The following is a 22,330-nucleotide window of genomic DNA, read 5'->3' as shown; positions in this document are numbered from 1 at the left end:
TCCTGTGTAAAATGGTTAAATGATGTCACTAGTCAAGGACACTGTAATGGTCATTTATTCCATTCCTTTTCATTTAGTCGGTGGAACTTGTAGGGAAATAGGTGAATGTTGAGGAATGTGAGAGGGAGTTAAGAGTATGTGCACAATTAAAATCTGTAAAAGTTTTACAAAACACAATTGGTAATTTTCATTGGTTTTTTACTATAAAAGCAGTATAGTTTGAATGAGATTGAGCATTTGAGCTGTGGTGCCCACTTAAAATTTGATTTTTATTACATCAAGTTACGTTTTTAAACTATAAGGTATATTTTTTATGAAATGATTGTGTTACTTTCTTTGAAAGAAACACATGGCCTGAGTTGCGCAGCTAAGATTTTCTTAGATTTATTGATAAAAAGTGGCTCCAAGTATTGTAAAATGCTTAAGATACTTGGATCAGGTTCCAGATGAAAACAGTCACTAATGTGTGTAGCAGAGCAGTAATTAATTTATAGTGTGAAATGAAAGTTAAAACATTTTATCAACTAACAACTTGTATCACCTCCAAAAGTATCTCAAATGAGTAAACCATCAGACAAAACAAATTTATGCTCACCCAAATTATTTTGGAACACGATTTGAATCAGAAGTCGATGCAAGTGTTTCAGATTCTGCACATCTATCTTTCTAACAGTATGCTTAGATTTTCCCTGCGATGCACAGGAGCTGAGAATAGTATATTTCATCACTAGAGCCTAAAGTGACTCTTATTGACCTGAGGTAAAGTTTTATGATCGAGGCAAAGCCGAGGACTAACATGGATTTTTCCATAAAACCTATCAATTTATAAACTATTTAAGATAGGGACGCCACTATGTGCGTATTTTAACCCAAATACAAGAGAAGATGAGTGGCGCGATCTTGTAGTCTTGTTAGTGACTAAGGCCGACATGTTCCTTAGACACAGCTGTTAATTAATAGCCCATACAGCCAATGGTAGCTAAGGGACCTACAGTTTATAGTGGAATCCGAACCACCATTTTTACGTGTAATTAACGAATTGGTTTAATTATCAGGATAGTACAGCGGATAGTTGTAGCACTCACTAGTGCGGACGTTAATTCACTAGTGCGGACATTAATCCACACCAGGGAGCATCGCATCCACAGTGCATGCCTATAAATATCCACAATTCAGGCCTCCTAGTAGCTGGATTACAGGACGACGCCACCATCCCAGCCACTTATAAAATAACTTAAATTATAGACCTATAAAATAAATTTAGAAAAACAAGATTTTAACAAAAATGGCAGTGCACTGTGTGTACTTAGCTTGTTAGACAAACATGTAAGGCATTTGGCACTTTATCATCTTAGGACAAGATCAGATTTCAGAGCTGGAAACATAATGAAATATTTGTTTTTTATCAAGATGGAAACTGTTCCCAAAAGTCTTTTAAAAATCATACTTGTTATTTCTTAAAATCCTTCACCATTGCCTCCAAATTAAAATCAAGTTTTTGTTTGGTTTTCAAGGTTGAGTAAATAAATGGATTGAGACAGATTAGCTTCAAATGTTTACTAAATAATATCTACAACATTTTTAGCAAAAATTAAACAAAACACTTCCACAATTATCCAACAGAAAAGTTTGAGAGATCGCTGGACATATCACTTCATCACATCATGTATAAGTTCACACATATCTTTTAACAATAAAATAATCATAGTAAAATATCCAATTAAAAATTTTTCAGTCAAAAGAGTAAAGCAAAAAATAATAATCACCATATATACACATTACAGAATTTCACAACAATAATTAGTTACGAGTATAAAATTATCTTTTTCAGTAGAACCTCAATACAAAGAACTCCCAGATAGTTTGGAGCAACTTTCTTTTGCGCTAATTTATGCTGTTGATTAATTAATTATATAATAAATGCACCTTGGCAACCAGATTGTTTATTGCAAAAGATTTACTGGACACTTGTATAATAGAAGCATAAAACCCCATATAGTAGAACTTAAAACACGCTTTCAGTGATGTGCTGATTGATAATCACTGAATTCTTTTTATTGGTAAAATTTCACAAGTCAGTAAAAGAGTAGAAAAAATATGATCTCATGGGAGAATGTGCCACTGATGATAACTGATGATGATTAAGTTAACAAAACTTCCACCGGTTGCCACACTCGTTGCAGAGCACAAACGTGGTCATCGGTTCATCAGCACTTCTTGTTTGTACCTGGAAAAAAACATTTATATAAAGGCAAAATCCAACTTCCTTTAATCTGCAGAAGTTCTACAATAGAAAACCTAATAGAGGCATCCACTGAGAGCATGGCGCCGGAATTTAGATTGAAATTTGATAAGTAGAGAATATGATCAAAAGATAATTCAGGATGTCCAGAATCCCATCGGTCGAATAATAGGGTTAATAATGAGATTGAATAAGATTTTAGAGACTTCTGAATGAATTGATTTAAGACGGTTCCACCCACCGGCTCTTACCACGTAAACATGGCCTTACAAAAAAGAACCTCGTCGCATTATCAAAGTGTTGAAATATACTGTAAAATATTCACAAAGATCCTAACTATGCACTGGATGAACTGAAACTTCGTAATTGTTTCTTTAAGACTTATTCACAAAATCATTTTCAAAATCCGTAAACTAGTCTTTTTACATGTGATTTTAACTTCCAAATGGTTAAAAATGAATTTTCCCCCATCCATTGCAAGCTCTGATATGTTAAGAGCACAAAAAGCACACAATTATTGGAAACAAATCAGTTTTAGAATGTTGAGAGATTTTACATTAGAGGCATTCAATCCCAAACTATATTTCAATCCATATAATCCACCATCTTGAATTTAAATTTCAGGCTACTGAGTAGAACCAAGGCAACACTAAATAAACAGGCCGTAATGCTACTCAGGCATGACGTCATCATAGGCGACGGCAATGACGTAATGTTATTTTTTTAGTTATAGTTTTGTTTACCAAGAAAAGATTTTAAAAAGCAGCTGATCACAAACGGCAAACATTACGTCATTGCCGTTGTCTATTATGACGTCATGCCAAATGAGCATTACGACCTGTTTATTTAGTGTTGCCTTGGTTTCTACCAAAATCTCTTAATAACCTGAATTCAAAGTAAACATAAACAAATATCAACCACAGCTGATGCTAATAATGATTGAAATGAATATAAGATATAACAACATGAACATATGACATCCTCCTTTCCTTATTTTTTTTAAATCACATCTTCTTCTCTTCTTTCCCAATCGCTTGAGATTTCAGTAGATTTTATCCTATTCCAAAACTAAATTCAAAGACAATTCCAGTCCAGGTTTTCCAGGTTCAAAATTCTAAATTTCCAAGACAAAAATTTCCGCTCAAAATATGAAAAACTTACTTGCTTATACATGCCAGCACATTTAAAAACACCTTGGCAAATTCTGAGATAATTCGTCAAAATCACAGCTAAGATGATCATATTTTTCAGCCAAGGCAAAATTTCTTATTATTTCCTACTATCACGGCAACATCCGTGAAGATTCCCGGCGGTCGTGCAACTATATGTGCAGTTTATCTTCCAGATGATCAAGTCAACGCCTTTGATTCACTATCGCGGCCATAACATCGTTAATATATTGTGATCGTGACAACAACTGTGATTACTTCAACTCCAGTGTCTTTTTTTACAACCACGGCAACGTCTGTTATTCGTGATAGTTTCCTGCAATCGCCATATTCAACTACCTAAAATGAGAAAAATCAAAATGTTTCAACTACTATTCAAACATAAAAAATCTCCAGATTCTTTACAAAATTTACAGATTTTTCCCCGGTCATCAAAATTCCAGATTTTCCCGGTTTTCCTGGCTGGACACCCTGTAATTTGTAGATATAAAAACAGTGGCAGTCTCACAACACCCATGTTTCAGTGACATACTAGTTTGGTAACCTAAGGGTATCTGGAGGAAGTAAATAGATAGTTTCCTGGATCTGTTACTAGCACCAGATGTGGTTGGTTATAATTATCAATGATGCAGGACATATGATTGCATCAAATTGTTCCAAGTTGATTTAGAGCAGCGACTTGTAGTAAGACGTAAATATCATGGAATGATAATCTATTAACGAAAAAAAGGAAATGGTTACGATCGGAACTAGGATATCGTTAAATGGCATGAGCGTTAGGGGTGTGCGAGTACTCGAACCTTCGAGCTTTTTGGTCGAGCTTTTCATTATTCGGCTCGGCTCGAGGCATTTTGAAAAAGATCGAAGTTCGAGCCGAGCTTTTAATACTAAGTCAAAACTAAAAAAAACACTTAATTTGGGTCGTAATTTGAAACAATGTTATCACAATTCTTTGTTCAATCATTCGAGGTTTGATAAGCACGAACCTCAGCTCAGTCAAGCCGCAATGATTATCTCGTAATTTTGAGGAGATAGTAAAGAGACAAACTACCACACCACCTATCGCGTTGTCTTTCTAACACAGCTATTCATATCGTAATATACAACGCAGTGCGAGTGCGTGATTGGCTCGTCGCTATGACGACACACGGTTGCCGTGACAACCTACAGTGCGCACTGAGCACTGCGCCTTGTGTGGGAGGGGAGATTATACCAACAAACAATTTCAGGAATTCTATTTTGGGACGGATGAAAGATAAGGAAGAAACAAAAAGTGGTCACGTGTGCAAATGTAGTGGGCGACACAATAAGGCTATAAACAAGTATCAATCGTCGTGTCGTTGTTCCTTGTTTGTTTACTTTTTCAGATTCCTTATCAAACGCCCCTATCTGCTATCTCTCTTTCTCTCTCTGCTCTCTCTAACAATGTACTGATTAAACAGATTGTGGTTGACGACTTTTCTACTTATAAGTTTCCCTGCGGTTATTTTAGTTCAATCAATCCCATAACCTTTCTAATGTTTATCAAAATAATTAATTATCTGTTTTGTATTTTATTTCCTTTAAACCAACCCCTATTTACCATCTGTATTTTATAGAATAAAATGTTTGTTTATAAAGTTTGACTGGCCACACAATTTTGTACCTATTTTATTTTGTATAAATTAACAGTTACTTTGATGATTATTTAAATATCAATAAGTGGTGCGTGCTGTAATGAATGCTTTTTATTATCAAAATAAGTAATGGATTATTAATTTTTGATAATACATGGGTCATTGAATACCATAATGTGATGTAGTTTCCTATTTGTAACTTGCAAATAATAATAATTGAGAGTTAATCCTGGAAAATGAAAAATAGTGAATGCATTCATAACCCTGTTGTCAAAACAGCAACGCGGGTGTAAGGGTTTATTGTTTCAGAGGCTAGGGTGTTTCAAGGACAAAGTGCTGGGCCTCCCGGCTCAGGGGGGGAGGGGTGGTGGTGAGACTGAGAGAGAAATGGGGGAGGAAACTGGTTTTGGCTATTTATTGATTAGTTCACCGACCCTTCTAGATAACAGAATTTAGTGACAGTGTTAAATCATCGTGTTCATTATTTCATTTCTTGTTCACTTTGTGTGTTATTCTATTAATTTTAGTGTTTTGGTCTATTTCCTCTATATGTCAATTATATATTTTTTAATATATAATTTTACTTTTTACTTTGTCTCTTCACCTTTTTGGATCCAAACCAATCATGTTCTTTTTGATTAATACGATTCATAAAACAAAAATATTTTGTGCATGGAAAACAACAAGAATAATCACGTGTTTTTATATTTATTTATTTATACAAAATGGAATAAAATATTCATAGTAGTTACAATATACATATTTAATCGACTTGCTAGTTGTTTTGTTGTCATTCAAGATAGCTCTGTTCTGTTATGAAAGACAATCTGATTGGCTCAGTCTGCACTGCATATCTCGTCAGGCCTTCAATCATATCCTTTTATTTCTTGCATCTTAATTTAGTTCAGTTCAGTTCTTATCGTGATTATCTACTATTTGATGTCTTGACAATTCTCAATGTTTTTAGACATATTAAAATAATATTGTGTTTATTTAAAAATTGACTGAACATTATTATTACCTATTATGCACTTTTTGAAGAAAAATGTTTAATAATTTATTTTTTTGATAATGTTCAGAATTCAGAATTATGTTTGAAATTCCAGATAGGGTTAGTTGCAAAACATTTTTTGCTGAAAATAAAATCATAACACTCTCTAATATTTTCATTTTTTACAATTTAGTTTCCGTTAAAGAGAATCTGAATAAATTTGTTCCTTGCAACTCAATCCATGGGTATATCACCAGACAATCAAAAGATTTATATATTCCTCAAGCCAGGCTATCAAAATTTATCAAAAGTTATAAATACTTGCAAATAAAACTATTTAATAAACTTCCAATATATTTTAGAAATCAGGAAAGTATTCATTTGTATAGGTCAAAATTATCAGATTGGCTTACAAGTCGTGCTTTTTATTCAGTTGATGAGTTTTTGCAGAATGAAGATTTTTTAACGCTTAAATGTGAGGCCAAGCAGTCTTGATGATTCTTTGTTCTTGTTATGGTCTTTTCCCTGTTAATTTTAAAGTTTTTATTATTACTGATGCTTTATCCTTTTAACTTTATTTTAACATTTTCTGTAGAATATTTAATATTTTATTTAACATATGTAACAAAACATGTTGACCTTGTCTATTGTAATGTTTATATTACCAAACGACAATAAAGATTTATTATTATTATTATTATAAGGTGACGCTAGGAAAAGCTCGGCTCGAAAAAGCTCGAGCTCGAAAATATTTTAAAAAGCTCGGCTCGGCTCGGCTCGAGGTTGAAAATCACTATTCGCACACCCCTAATGAGCGTGTTAAACTAACATCAAAATACAATGTTTTGGTCGTGACATGTCAATCATATTACATTACAGAAGATTATGACCTTATGAACAATAGTCTCTTGCAAAATGGGTTTTTATATTTAAGTTAACAACAGCAATAATGTTATTGCAGGTAGCATGTCAGCAACTATAGACTGAAGCTGCCACTTTTTCTCCAGCTTAAATCATGATACAAGAAGAATGGACTTTTTTAATTTATTCATTTTTTTTGTTAGGCAGGTGAAAAAATCAAAACTAAAATTATGTGTAAGCAAAACATGTAACGAGTAAGCAACTACAGTAAACTCCCTCTTACCCGGACTCCTCGGGACCGAGGCCAGTCCGGATAAACCGACGTCCCCAAAAACTCGTTAAAACGGACTGTTTAAATCCATACTGTATATGCCAATAATGATTATTACATATTTAGACACGTGATCACTGGTCTCAAATCTTTCCCACAAGAACAGTCGTTTCAGTACCGCCCACTTCCTGCCGATATAGTTCGGTTAAAGAGATGTAATTTCTGCAGAGTGTAGTCCGGTTAAACCGATGTCCGGTTAAAAGGTGTTCGTATAAGAGGGAGTGTACTGTACTTGTGCTTTAATGAGAACTATTTCACATGAAAAGTTGCAAACAATTAAGAATTTGTTAGTTATCTCTTCAATGTCAATTTAAATATTTGTGCCAAAATAAAAATGTGCCATCTAGTAGTCCAAACAATAATAGAATTTAACAATTTTTTTAGCTTGCAAACATGAGATTTTTTAGTTGAAAACCATTTGAAAATTCTGCTGTGAAGCGTTTATTTGTGCACTAACGATAACTAACAATAACTCAAAACATAAAGCATTGAAAAATTTAAACTTAACTATTTTGATGCCATTAAGGAAGAAGGAACAGATACAAAACTAACTCATTGGAGAAAACCGTTCTAGGGCGTTGATAGCACACAAAAAGTTAATTAAACTGAAAATTTGTCCCTCTAAAGCGAGTTCTTCAGAAGAATTTAGTAGAAAGGTAGATACAAAACTGGTACAGTTAGAATTGTTCACTTCAAGGAGATAGATTAAAGCTACCTCCCTCTCTCTCTCAATTATGAAAGATATTACTGCTGAGCCATTGTCATATTACAGGACCGAATAATGTCATATTATCAAGAGTCTACTATGTGCTATAAACTCTCCAGAATTCTCCTGTTAGGTGAAGAATTCTTCTTCTTCCTCAATGTGGGCAAGTGTTTTACACAAAAACTATTCTGATGTTAGTAAGCGTTTGGATTAGTAACAAACAAAATACTGTGTTAGAACAATCAGGAATACCACACGTAAGCCCCAAACTAAATTATTCACTTGCCAGAAAAACCTTAACAAAACTTCCATCGATTTCCACACTCGTTACATAATACAAAAGTGGTCATTGGTTCATCAGCACTTCTCGTTTGGATCTGAAAACAACATAATAAGAGCATGTAACTGTTTCTAGTGTTATTAAAATAAATCATAATAGTTAATTTCCAAAAGTAATGTTTTTTTTCAAAAAAAAGAAACAAATAGTGCATCAGTAGTATAATTCAACTAGAATAATCAGTTTGTAAGCACTAGTAGTCAGTCAAGAGTTAACTTTGGGAGTGGCACTAGATCTGTTGAGTCAGTTTATTAGGCCTATATTTACTTTAAAGCAATCTACAATGAGGCTGTAAGAAAGACTTTTGCAAAGGTAGCCAACCTAACAATTTGTTGTTAAGTAACGGCATAATATGGTATTTGAAAAGTTATCTCTGAATCCACTTAGATATCATGATAAATCTAATTATTGTAAGACAAAGCTTTGATAGAATTTGTAACTAATAGTTCATTAACTCAACAATTCAGTCCTAAAAATAGAATTTAACAGTGAAAACTCAATGAATGTCCAAAACAAACAATAATAGGTTCAAATTGACTATCCCAAAGGCAGTTTGCTGGCCTATCGCATGAGATGGTTAAATAACCCACCTGGTTGTAGGTACAATTCCTCTTCTTACACTTGCCGCATTTGAGCAGATCAGTCTTCGTGCCTTGTACTGTGGCCAGTTGAGCGTCATCAATTGACTCCTTTAGGAACTTGTTACGAAGTTGCTTCATCTCGTCACTGGCCATTTCCTGCGGGTAGTCAAATGTTACACTTTTGCTCAAAACTATTTTTACACTTTTGCTGCAGTTGCGACAAGGAAGGGGAACGGCCAATGTACTAAGTGCGGATGAGGGGAAGAAAATTATTGGAATCTGTTAAATCCAACAGAACACAGTAAAGCATGTGTTTGAGAAGTAGATCTATAACAAAATATACAGGTTTTAGGACTTGGACAGTTACAGTTTGGTCAAAACTTCTGTGCGCACAGATGGGTCGCTACTAGCCGAACTAAAACATACGGGTACCGGTTATTTGCAGTGCTGAAGATAGGGATGAGTGAGCAGCAAGACACAAAGTAACCCCCGCCAACCCCCTCGCCTAGACCCAACCAGATCTGGTTGCGCACACAGAAACTTTGGCCGAACTGTACTTTTAGGCACTCAGTATTGCCAAATGCACGCTACAAGCTGTGGCCAAAAAACCCGGTTACACCAACCACAAGTAATGCAACCTCTGAACAGATCTGGCAGAGAGTCCTCTTACCGCGCAGATTACATAATAGCAGTTAAAATGTTGAGAAAAAGCATTATCCAAGTAAAATATTTCTTTCAGTGCTCCTATTAAATTGTTTTCTTTTTATTTTCAAACCTGGATCCAATTATTCCCAACAGTCAGAATCTGATTACAGACTCACTGCGATAATATGCAACATCATAACCATTTGAAGTGGCCGCAGTGACATAGTAATAATTCCCACCGATTGAAAATGTACCTTGATAATGTTGTGCCTCAATCCCTCGACATTCAGAATCTGTTTCACCAAATAGTTCGCTTTTTGTAATGCTAACATGATATTCCTGTCACATGATTAACTACATTTTGCCTAAAAATATTCTGAAATTTTCGGTTCTTGGGCTTTGTTAAAAACTAATAATAAGCCTATGTAGTAACATAAAACCCATGTAGTAACTAACAATAAACATAAAAACAATCCTGGTAAAGGTTTTTTAAGGAAATACTCAAGGCCAGGATTTTGATTTGTAGAATAGCTGACATGCCTTGATCCTCAAAAGTAAAAATCACTATTTTGGTCAAAGATCCAGTGATAATTCACTAAAGAACCGATTTCCTAGCTGCTGAAAAACGCTGCTGTATTTGGTTGGGGGGTTTTAAATGTCACACTATATTATTATCATATGCGTTTTTCTGCAAAAGCGTTTTCCTAGATCTGCAACACTCGGTGCGGAGTGGTGCATAGCACCAGTTTTAGCTCCCGAGAGGTTGCTTTTTTTAAGCTAGGAGGTTTAAAAGACACAATGCAGTGCTAAGCAAATTTAAGAGATGAACGATTTCCACTGTTATGTTATGTTCACTCATTGAAGACTTGGACTCTTTACTACTCGGAAGAGGGAAGGTGTATTCAATTGCTTATCCTCAGACGTTTAAAACCTATTTTGACTGGACATAATGTGGGACACAAATACTACTACAACGAACTCCACGAACACAAGAATTCTACTACACTTTACTTCACAACAGTGCCATCCTGGTGCGGGATGTGGAACTGACTGTTCTTGGAGCAGTCACCCATCCCGAAGCCTGCTGTGACAGAATCAAACTGTGTATAGGCAGCTAGGGAAACTACTGAACCCAATTCTGTGTATTCGAGCCAGTGCCGAAAATAGCAGCTGTATTCGGCAGCTAGGAAATCGGGCCTTAAGAGCTGTATCATATAATATTAGTCCCGTTTTTACACTAACCTCGGCAGTCATAACTGCTAGCCTTGAAGCAGGGAGGGCACCAACTAAGAAGTTTGTTCTCAACTGAGGGTTTTTTGAGTCTTTCAAGTTTGCAACCCGACTCCTGATCCTGTTTTTGTACCGGTTATCTGTGTTGTGGAATTCCTGATAAATGCATTCTTCTAACTCTTCCGCCAACTCCTCAGGAGTGGCACAGCCTTCCATGTTTTCGGCAACTGTAAAACAATACAGTATTGAGCTGATAAACATCAAAGATTTCAATCCTAGTTCAGTTATGAGTCCAATTCACCCCTGAACCGATCAATGGAAAAGATAAAAAAAATATTCATTGCTATCTCACAAGAACTATGAGTATAACATGTATAACAGAAGATTTTTACTGGATGATTAATGGTTTATCGTTAATTTTTGACAGTTTATGCCTTCAATAGTTTTTACCTTTAACCTTTAACTCAGGTTTTACCAGGCAATGTTCTATATAAACCAGAATTGAACAGTAGGGCCTAACACGAAAATGTGTTTAATCTTAATAGGCTATAGTCTACATATGGAATGTATGGGCATAATAAAAAAAACTCTTCAAAATAGTAAACAAACAAATTTTTAAATATTTTCTAAATTTTCCGTGTTCAGCATAGGCCTAGCCTAATATTTGACGATCACATTATAGAAAGTAAGAGCTTCTGTTTGTTACTAAACAAATACAGGTTAAGTGGTTGAAAAGTTATCTAGAAAAATGTATTTAAACTATTTTGGTATTCAATAAATAGAAAAGTTTGAAACACACATATTCACCACTTTAACTTGTTCTCCAAGCTTATAACATTTAAGACATTTTTTGAGAATAGACAACTAAATTAATGTATTTAATGTTTACCCGTTTTAACATTATATTTTGCTGCTATGCTATAAAAAGAGCTAATAAATAATAAAATGTTCAACGGCTTTGTAAGGTGACAAGTAAACTGAACTAAAGGTAGGTATTCGGTTGGAGAATTGGTGGCTCAGTGGCCAACAAATCCTAAGTAACGATGTTGTGATTTTACGTCCTGGTGCATGCAATCAATTTTATCAGTTTGGTTCCCACTTGCTTTGCTGGATGCGTTCCACGCAGACTCGAAGCCTATGAGGCAAACAAATGCCAGATTAAAAGAGGTGCAATCCCTTTTATAACAAAACGACCATCCCCAGTAAACTGTCTAACATTCTAAGCTGACTCATAACCATCTATCTAGTGTTTATTAAAGCTTGATTTTACTCACGGCCGTCTGTTTTGATGGCTGTACATAGCAGCTCTCGACACTTCAGCCTTACAGCATCAGTTGTGTTACTTGGAGGGAATGAAGCTGGAGCCTTTTTCACTTCCTTTTCTTTTTCTTTCTTTTCAGGTTCTTTAGGTTTGTCCTCTTTATCCTTAGATCCTGTGCTGGGCTTCTTTGAACTGCTTGGAGGTGTTTCTTTGCCACTAGCTACAAACAATTCAAGAACAATAAAAAATGCACCTATAAAAACATTTCTCTAAAATGATGATGTAAAAAAAATCATAGTTTCTCTAAGGTACAAGGGAATCAAAGCATTCACTATGAAATTAATACATCACAATTATCAATTCCTTGAACTCCACTCATTAGGCGTTTGAAACATAAACTTTTTTAAATAGGCCTAGTCCTATGTTAATATTGTTAAGGTGTTGCAGTAGAAACATAAGGTAACGAACCAGATAAAAACTTCTTCCAGTTTTTGATGAGTGTTTTTGACAAGCTGATGACCTCATCATCAGAGCTTGACTTGCGAAGGGCGTTGACAGTCATTCCAATCCTGGTCTTCGTCAGAATCTCTAGATTGACAGGTAATCCTTGCAAGACTTTTAACAAATCCAAGGCTTGATCTTGGCTCTATAAAAAATATAAACAAATTATTTGTCTTAAGATTTATATTTTAACATAATATTATGAAAAGATGAAAACATATTGCTTGAAAACACAGCAACAGGAGCAAACTATAGTACTATAGTTTACAGCAACATCTATTTTCTCATCTTTAAGTTGTATAGCCTACAGTAAACTTCCTCTTATCCGGACTCTTTGGGACCGAGGCCAGTCTAGATAACGGGTTTTCCAGTTAAACCAACGTCCCCAAAATCTCATTAAAACTGACCGTTTATTTGCACACTGTATACAGTAGGCCTACCTATTTCACTTAAATGTTACGGTAATAGCTTAGTATAAAATAAACAAAATTGCTAAATTTGATCAAAATGTATTCCTAAACAATCAAACTTTAACCGTTTATTTATTATCCATAAGATTACCTTGAGAATTTTAAATTTACAGTTTTTATTTATTTTCTCCGTAACCATTAGGCGTATGCGTACAACAATACTTTAATATTAGTTACTAATACTGAATATGAAAAAAATCCATTTTTTTATACAGCCTCGAGTGTACAAAATCCAAAACTGTGAATCATACTTCATAACTTAGTTGAGAGTCCTTGGAGACTAGTGGCCATCTTGGATAATTTCAAGAGTTAGGCCTATTTTATCGTCCACAAATAGTTTTTCAAACACCAAAATGATTTTAATTTAAATATCTAGTATACTGTGAGATTAGAAATGTTCTTTGTAGTTTCAAATTGTTTACCAAGGGAGTCCACAGAAGCTAACGGTCATCTTGGATTTGCTCGCTATAAGAGCAATGTTAATTTTGTTCATTTCAAACAGCCGCTGAAGAGTAATTTACCATCCGGCCCTATACCACGTTAGCATGTAGTGTGTGACTTGCTTTTTGTTGTGGTGGAGGGTGGTAATAAATTTCCCCATAAAATCCCCGTCTGGCAAGCTTAACCCTAGCAGTGGCCAACCCGTCACCGGGTGACGGTTTGCCGTTGATGCTTATAAGTTAAAAATTCACCGTCACAACGTGACGGTATGAGCCAAAATGATTTTAACGGTAAAAAACACTTATAATCAACTCAGATGAGAGGCTAAAGGCTATTAAATTAACTTAAACATAAAATGTAGCCTACAACTATTAAACAATACAAGACAACATCGACTGCGATTGGAATAACACTGACATAGACACATGACGTTTCATTGCGCCATCAGAATTTAAGTTAAACTTAGATGGCCTTAAGTTAAACTTAAGTTTAATGTGATTTTTTTTGCAAAATAAAAAGAATTGTAGACATGGTTAAAAGTTCAGTAGCTTAGCGTTGGTATTGTAATGCACATGCGGCAAAACGTAACTGAAGCAACAAAACCTATAAAAATTCAGCCAGTTAGCCTAGAAAATTAACATTTAAGTTAGGCCTAAGCTTAAATCTTAAGTTACAGTTTCCAGGTGAGAAAATAGCTCTTCAAAACAAATATTTCAGACATAACTTAATTCTTCAACATTTTCCATGGGCTCTCCCCCGAAACCCCCTACGGTGGGTACTCCATATAAGTTACTAGGTACCCAGACCCCTCAGAAATCTTTTTGAATTTTTATACTGTAATTTTAACTGAGTTAGGGCCTACTGGCCAGAGAGCCATGTTGGAATAGGCTAAATGAATAACACAATAAATATCTAAATAGTCATCTCTACCGCAAAACAATAATTAATAAAAAAGTGGCATAACTTATCGAGACTAGGCCTTCTCACTGTTTACAAAACACACAGAGAGGTACAGTCCTGGATTAGGGGAAACCCAACTCGAATGTAAAAATGTGCAATAACTGTAATCAATGTCGCGTTGTGTGCGTATGAAGTTTTTAATTTCTTTATCTATGAATAATTAATACGACAGTATGCCGTCTAAAGCTATACAAAATAGAAGAAATTCTAGCAAACAGGGCACACACAACACTTACAGAACCATCCCCAGAAGTCATTTTTGTAAGTTTTTTCTGAATTTTCATGACCTCTTCTTCAACACTCATTTTGAATATGGTTTGAGAAAATTATTGGTACAGTTTTATTAAGTTAAATCTGAACAGACAAATCTATTTAACCCTTAAAAGTGACGAATTCACTAGAAAACAACCTTCACCGCCATCAACAGACGCAGAAACAGAAACAGAATCGGACAGGTGTAACAACATAACTGTGGTAGTAAGAAACGGCAACTGATCAACTAAAATTTTCTTCTAATATCTAACCGGCATTCAGTGTTGCCGTCTTCCTTTAATTAGCATTAAATATCCCTTTAGTTTTCTCATATGTACTACACAATAATGTCATAATAAAATATTAGAGTTTGTTCTTTATCATTTAAGTTAGGTACTTTGTCGTCAGACCATACGTTTTTTATAGAGTTTTTAACATAAAATAAAAAAAAGAGTTAAAGAACAAAATTAAAAACTTACGTATACAAAGAACTAGATATCACCATATATAAAACCATTGACTAAGGAAACTACTGTAGATGATGTTGTTTTAGCTTTTATCTTTTGATTGATTATTATAAGAAATACCTAGATTAAGTCATTAATCTTCGATGTCCTTCTTTGTTGTGCGATGTCCTTCTTTGTTGTGTGAGAACATCTAGAACGCCGTTCTCATCGTCCACCAACGATTCTAGGTGGAATGCATCAGTACCATAATGGCATAGATAAAACATACTAATGGGTTACCGTCAAGGTGTCAAGACGAAGACGACAACGGGCCACCTTGGTGTTTGGGTTAGAGGTGACAACCCCCCACTACAAAAACCGAGGTTTTTGGTCGACAATTAATTATTAATGCCGACCCGTCTAGGTGCACGGCCACATTTAACTCCAACTGATGTTTTGTTGCCACAGGATTCAAAAGAGTGTTGCACCACAAGGGAGTAAGTTATGTTTTATCTATGATTGTGACCCCAGGGTTTGTTACCACAGGATTCAAAAGAGTGTTGCACTTGCTAAAAATTTAACTTGTCAGTCTGTTTCTCTTGCCATGCACGCGGTATTGTGTAAATAAATTGTATAAGATTGTAGCCCTGGTGGTTACGCTGGGTCTGAGGAGGGTATTTTTATTAGCAGTTTAGCAAAACACAAAACTCTAAATGTATCGAAATGTATCAATGTGTAAAGTTCATATGAAGTGGAAGCTAGATAAAATAAAAAAGTATTTCCAGCATATGAACATTCAACCCGTAGCCCATGCATGAAACAGTTCAAAAAAGGCATTCTATTTTGCAGTTGGGTACATAACTTAAGGACATAGAGGTGGCCGTGCTAGGTGCCCCCACGACAACGTGCCACCACCAGTTTTTATCAGATGTGGTGGATTGTCACGAAGCACCATGTACGCTGCCACCCGCCACCCCGCAGACGAGAAGATCCCTCCCCCCGTAAGCCCTTCAGATTGCAAATCTGAGCATATAGCACTGAATGCACAATGATTCAATCGGAATCTTTTTAGATTTTACAGTGTCTCAAAAGGTGTGACAAAAAGATAATCTTGATCTTGCTAATTGTGAAGAGCTGCTACAAGTCTTTAAAGGCATAGGTAACATTATTTTGGTGCAGATATTCATTGGAAAATTTGTGTGCTCATAAGAACTAAATGAGATGAGGGAAGGAGTGGTTCAGAATGGGCTCGGTTTTTTTTAGTAAAAGAACAAACATCCTTATTCTATGACCAAAAGAGAGTATGAATGGCTGGCATTTGGTACATCTGTGCTGACTGATGAACTCAAAGAAAAAATTATGGCAAAGTTTATAACAATACTTTTCAATACTGTTATACTTCACCACAGAATGTGTTATCATCCCCAGACCCCAAGGAGTGTGTCATGTGTGGGTTTTTTATAAAGGGTGTCCCAGTAAGAACGCCGGATTTGAGGAGCGTCTTATCCTTATCTGTATTTCAATATAAATTCCCAAATTATCAGCAATGTTATCAGTATTAGGTCCCATTTGTAGTCATGAATCGCTACACGACGGAACAACGCGTGGTCATAGTTAAAGTGCACTACAAGCACGGAAGCTGCGCACTATTTACGGCCGGGACAATGCACCAAATGATCCATCTGTCCGAAGATTGATTTCTAAGTTCGAATAAATTGGCTCAGTTCTATTCCAAGGGTATTTAAAGTCGTTTGTTTTCGCCAATAATCCTCAACCAATCCAAGACTTGAAGGAGGAAATGATTCGTGCCATTAATGGAATTCAACAGGAAGTGTAAGAAAAAATGACGGAAAACTTTGTCAAGAGATGTCGGGCCTGTCAGTATTTGGCAGGTTGACACTTACAAGACATAATACTCAATTACTAATCGGAGATACTATGCTTTAAGATTCATGTTTCATATTGTAAATTTAGCATGAATATATATGGTTTGTTAACATTTCAAATCCGGCGTTCTTATTGGGACACCCTTTATTTTTAATATTTATTTATTTTTTATAAAAGACATGCCAAGAAGAAGCTTATCAAGGGGAAGGGTATCATAAAATATAGACTATATTTATTGAAGTCCCAAATTAAGGTTCATGGCGACAAGAGTGGAAAATTTTATAATAAGGGAACCAACAGTTTGGTACAAAAAATTTGTATATTTGTGACTTTTGACATCATAGAGGAAAGACACATTAGCATAAGTTATATTAACACAAATTACGCAGAAGGAGAACATAAATAATGGCACATTTACAATAATAATGACTAGGGTATATCAAGTGGTTTATACATCTACACACTAACAATAATTATTACTAATTGATTTACTAATACAGTAGTATGTGTTATGGGAACATGTCAACACCAGGTAATTATAATATGCTTACAAAAGTCCTTAATTACCTGTGTGCAGTATATTTAAAGACACCTTAGTTTAGGGATCATACTAAATATTGAAAGATTGTGAATACAGTTACTGTAATAACATTAAATATAAACTGATTTAAAGGTTTTAAATTACTTGAGATGTGCAAACCCCTAAAGGTTTGCTAATTGGCATGGTTAAGGAAAGGATACATTCATGGTGTTTATGAAAAAATAACTAAAATAATATTTCTATAAAGTAAATATGATCTTGAAACTGAATAGCACCTTACCTATTTGTGCGTGTGGGAACAAACCTTAATAGAGAGCAATCACTTTTAATTGATTAATTAATTATATTAAGAAAAGTGATTTCCTAACGAAAGGTGAATTGTCAAGGTGAAAAATTTAAATTTGGTAAAAATAAAAAGCAAGAGAAGTAAAATGTAAATAAATCATACTGATATAGTTGTTTTTTTACTGGTCCCCAAAGAAGTGACATGGTAACAAACATTTGTAAAATAGTAATTTATGTATTCAGGCGTACAAATAAATATTTTCTGAAAAATGTTAATACGAGTTCCTTTAGTTACCAGTAGCTAGTTATTTTTTTAAGTATCCATCGAGCGACTTTTTATAAAACTTTTTTGGCATTTACTTATAAAATCTCAACATACACTAAATCATTAAAATATACACATAATCAGCATTCATTATTGAGTTGCAATTTACAAACATAAAATAGTATTCTGTTTGTCATGGATTTATTTTTTTTCATAGTCCTTTAGAAAAAAATATTTCCATTTTCCATTCCAACATGCAAAACCTTATATTTAGTGTCTAATTAGGTCTGAACTATTAGTCCATGTCATTTAAAACTAAAATACAGTAAAACCCCTTGTAAACATCACACTCCATTAAATCTGGGTTATCAGGGCCAATGTAAAAAATATGTATTATTGGAAAACTAAACAGACAAAGGGTCTGTGGTACAGATAGTTGCCTTGACTTGGTCAAAGAAATGTGATGGAACAAACTACGACACGGATCTCATTCTGTAATAAAAATAGTCGCAAATATTTTTTAAATTAATTTAATAAATTGTGGCAGTATTAAAGTGTTTACCAAGTGGAAATAAACAGTAAAATATTCACAAAGATCCAAACTGTGTTCTGAATTTTGTAATTTTGTATTTAAGTATTTACAAAATCATTATAAAATATCCGTAAATTAGTCTTCTTCACAGAGATTTTTAACTTATAAATAATAGTTTAAAATTCATTTTTCTTTATTCAATACAAGCTCTGTTATGTTAAGAGCACATGAGGGACACAATCATTGAAAAACAACCAGTTTTGCAAATTATGAAAGCTTTTAGAATAGACATGTTTAATCCCGAACTATATTTAAATCCATCCAATCTGCCATCTTGAATTGATTTGAGACTGCCGGGTGGAACCCACGTAAGTGCTTTATTGTTCTGCCAAAGAGCAAAGACTTAGTGTAACAATGGGTAAAAGTGTGTATGTTGTTCGACAATACAAGCAATGTAAATGTTCAACAGACGAAATAGTAGTTACATAAAGTGAACACAATTCAATATCAGGTTTTACCAACAACTTTACAGTTGCTTTCAATCACAACTACTATTCACCTAATACCACGTAAAATTTTAACCACATTTTTAAACTGGTAATCAACAATTAAAAACACAGGAACAAATACTTTTGTTAAAATAAAAAGCTACAAATAAAACCTATTTCCAACGGACACGTACATAATATTCAATTAACTTTACAGCATGCAGTTTACAAAAGACAACTTTCCAGTAGAAATAATAATAAACATAAACATAAATTAATTGCGATAAAGATTTTTAAATCTTTAAAGCTCGTCTTGGAAGTAGTGAATGTTGTGAAGATGTTCACCGTAATCTGTCGCTTCACTGCCAACAAATATTTCGTGTTTATCCAATATTTCGTCAAAACTCAAAATGTCGTCATGATCATCATCTGATGCAGCAAACAAATGGCCTACTTCTTCTTCGGCGATTTCCCTGAAAAAAGTTTAACTTAATCATTTATAAATTTGATGTTGAATATTTATAGAATTAGCACATCTTGCCTTGATTATTGTATTATGAATCGACATAATGGGTTTCCCGTTAGAAATAAATAAATGAAGTATGGACGCAGGTTTAATAGGTTGATTTTAAGTACTATTTTAAATGTGGAGCAGCTAAAATTTCTTATTGTACAGGGTAACATTTGAACATTTGAAGTTGAGGTTTATTCAAAATTTAGTAAATGTATCTTAAGTAAAAAATTCAAGAGCTCTTTTAATATTTCAGCAAGTTCGCTATCTACACCCCCCTTGTTTTTTTAATTTTAAAATTTTTTTCAAACACCGCATAGGTAAAATTATATTGGTATTTTTTTTATTTTTAATAAATCATCACAACCTAAGAAAAAATCTTCCGTCCGTTTGACACTATATCCATAAATTTTACAAGCACTTTATTAGAGTGCATGATGTTTCACAGGTGCTAAAGTTTGTACTGTAATTAAATAAACTAGTTGTTCTACTGTGCTTCTTAAGGGGGCAAGAATAATTAAGAGAATGTGTGTCTCTAAATCTACTGTAAAAAAACATTTACGTCACACTTACCAGGAAAATTATACAGGCAAATCTCAATTTATTGCTTATTTGAATAAAAATCTCTTGTGTATTTGCATTAACTGTGTGGCAGAATCAAAACTAAGAGCTTAATCGTAATTTAAACATCTATAATGAGAATCAAAAGAACTCCGGGAAAAGGTAACAAATAAAAACAAATCTATAATTAAAACAGCTGATACATCTTCAATATTATGAACTCACCTTATAATATTCATTTTAGGCTAGGCCTATTCTACAAATGTTTAAAGTTAATAAGTTAACAAAGATATGGATTACAAAATGTGTTTTATTTAAACAAATGAACAATTAACATGCAATGAGAAAAGGCTTGACGTTACAATGAAAGGATTGACAATGGCGGGTGGGGTTGAAATTAAATTGAAATAAAAGATAAATTTGAATAATAACTTGAAGGTTCAAATAATTTAGATGTGATATATCTCAGGGTAGGGTGTCGTGCTGGCTTGAATGCTAATAATTAATAAATTTAATAGTGTCCAAATAGGCCTAATGAAGGTGTTAAACTTATAAATGCCAACAATGAAAAATCTAATTTTGGTGTTGTCCAAAAAGTAAGTCCAATTAGCACAAAATTTAAAAGAGTTTAAAAAAAGTTTATACTTAATTTTGAAGATAATGATTGAGTTGAGTCCTCTTGAGGTTTAGGCTACTGTGATATAACTTGAAACTGGTCTTCTTGATGAATGAATTTGATTTAAGTAAAATTTTGACTCCTTCTAACAATTTCAACTTCTCAAAAGGCTTCCTTTTCTCTCAATCCAATGTTCACATCACTCATTGTTGAACACATGGGATCACTTTCACTGCTTCTTAAATTTTGATTCCTTAAGGACTAATTTTGAAATGATATTATATGAAATTTTGATGTATTGCAATTCTCTTACATATTTAATAAATAATTAGGTTGTGGGCTTTGTAAAAAAAAATAAAGGCTATGAATGAATATTATTAATGATTAATTGAACATATTAATGAAATTATATAAATTAGGAAAATGAATATTAGGGCAGCCTTTCTGAGGAGTGATTATTAGGTGTATGAATAAAAGTTAACATTAAAAAAAAAACTTAATACTAAATAATGAATGAAATGAAATATTACAATATTTTCAATGTGATTAAATATTATAGCCCTTTAATTGACAAGAGAAGAGAGAGTTTATCGAAAAACTGATATTTTTGGGGAAGTTTCACATTAAGACCTTTCATTCAAGTATGTGATAGATAGTTGTGCGGCTATCAATTATCTCACTTGTGTAATGGCATGATCAACTGTAATCCTACACTGTCAAAATATTTGAATTAACCACTCACTCGTTGCTGGGAACAACCCATGAAAGTATTTCCGATGCATTCAGAATCCCATCCTTGTCTTTATCGAAATCGTTATCAAACTTCTCCTTCTCGGCAAGTAACCATTCTTTACTGTGACTTTTACCTGAAATGTGAAAAAAAACACAATAATATTATATTTGTATGCATGAAATACCGAGTAAAACACAGCAAAAACAAGGAGTATTTCCCTTTGCCTTCATTAGTAGTTCCAATTAATGAGTGGACAATATACTTGTAATAAAATCTGAGCTACTAAATACTATCTAGTAAATGTCACATGATGCATTTATGAACTTTCTTTCTCTACACTTGACAAAGTCCCCCTGGGGACGAAATATAGCCCAGATTTTTTTTCGTGTCTTCTTTGTCTTCTATGGCCTACTTGTTCTTCTTATAAGGTAAGCTAGCTGCTATCCCTTATCCTACAATTCACTCCCCGGTAAATGTTAGCAGCAAAGGAAAATGTTGATTTTGCTTTATACTTTCACAAGTGGTTTTTTTTAACTACCAAAGATTTTATTATTTAACTTGATCCGTTAGGCTAAATGAAAAATGAAAACTGGATTAAACTATTTGCTAAACCTACTTGTAAAATTACCTCTTTCCCCGAGGAATTCTTGGAAATCAATGACACCGTTTTTGTCCGTATCTTTGTCGTCCAGAGTGTTCTGCAAGATGAATGGCAGCATTTCTGGGTGCTCTTCAGGGTGGGTGAACCAAACAAACTCTCTCTTGTCCAAAACCCCGTCATTGTTTTGGTCAGCAGCTTTGAACATTATCTTGTCTGTTTTTATTAGCTGTAACACATTCAACAATTATTATTTATAAGGATATTTATTTA

The 22,330-nt window shown here is 34.0% G+C and overlaps 2 protein-coding genes across 4 annotated transcripts in view; both read right to left on the bottom strand.

Annotated features, from left to right (window-relative positions):
* Positions 1–1,546: 1,546 nt before the first annotated feature.
* On the bottom strand, positions 1,547–14,822 carry LOC128999683 (transcription elongation factor S-II). Of its 3 annotated transcripts, none has more exons than XM_054426305.1 (7): positions 14,579–14,822; positions 12,439–12,616; positions 11,984–12,190; positions 10,722–10,936; positions 8,844–8,990; positions 8,203–8,293; positions 1,547–2,227 (listed from the first exon to the last, which is right to left on the bottom strand). In XM_054426305.1, exons 1-6 carry the CDS (start codon positions 14,645–14,647, stop codon positions 8,213–8,215), a joined length of 897 nt encoding a protein of 298 aa, XP_054282280.1. In that variant the 5' UTR covers positions 14,648–14,822; the 3' UTR covers positions 1,547–2,227; positions 8,203–8,212. The 3 variants fall into 3 exon arrangements, with proteins under 3 accessions (XP_054282280.1, XP_054282281.1, XP_054282282.1); XM_054426306.1 differs by having other exon boundaries at positions 8,212–8,293; XM_054426307.1 differs by lacking the exon at positions 8,203–8,293.
* A 2,351-nt stretch (positions 14,823–17,173) lies between these two features.
* The window catches only part of LOC129000256 (reticulocalbin-2-like), a 6,536-nt gene continuing 1,379 nt past the window's right edge, over positions 17,174–22,330 (bottom strand). The window contains exons 2-4 of the mRNA XM_054427217.1: positions 22,088–22,286; positions 21,469–21,592; positions 17,174–19,511 (exon numbers count right to left, since the gene is read on the bottom strand). Of these exons, the coding sequence (XP_054283192.1) occupies positions 19,340–19,511; positions 21,469–21,592; positions 22,088–22,286 (495 nt within the window). The 3' untranslated portion in view covers positions 17,174–19,339. The remainder of the gene's footprint in view (positions 19,512–21,468; positions 21,593–22,087; positions 22,287–22,330) is intronic.

The sequence above is a fragment of the Macrosteles quadrilineatus genome, unplaced genomic scaffold, assembly GCF_028750875.1.
Source record: "Macrosteles quadrilineatus isolate MER2022 unplaced genomic scaffold, UCM_ALF_1.0 Scaffold_8__2_contigs__length_117827958, whole genome shotgun sequence".
NCBI lineage: Eukaryota > Metazoa > Arthropoda > Insecta > Hemiptera > Cicadellidae > Macrosteles > Macrosteles quadrilineatus.
The sequence above is the reverse complement of the archived record's forward strand: the minus strand, read 5'-3'. Positions and strand labels throughout refer to the sequence as shown.

What these genes read in the sequence shown, in the direction of transcription:
- LOC128999683 (XM_054426305.1), bottom strand. Translation starts at nt 14,647, where the DNA reads ATGAGTGTTGAAGAAGAGGTCATGAAAATTCAGAAAAAACTTACAAAA. An exon ending in AGCCATCAAAACAGACGGCC is followed by an intron (nt 10,937 to 11,983) that starts GTGAGTAAAATC and finishes ATTGTTTTACAG; the next exon opens with TTGCCGAAAACATGGAAGGC. An exon ending in GGAATTGTACCTACAACCAG is followed by an intron (nt 8,294 to 8,843) that starts GTGGGTTATTTA and finishes TGTTGTTTTCAG; the next exon opens with ATCCAAACGAGAAGTGCTGA.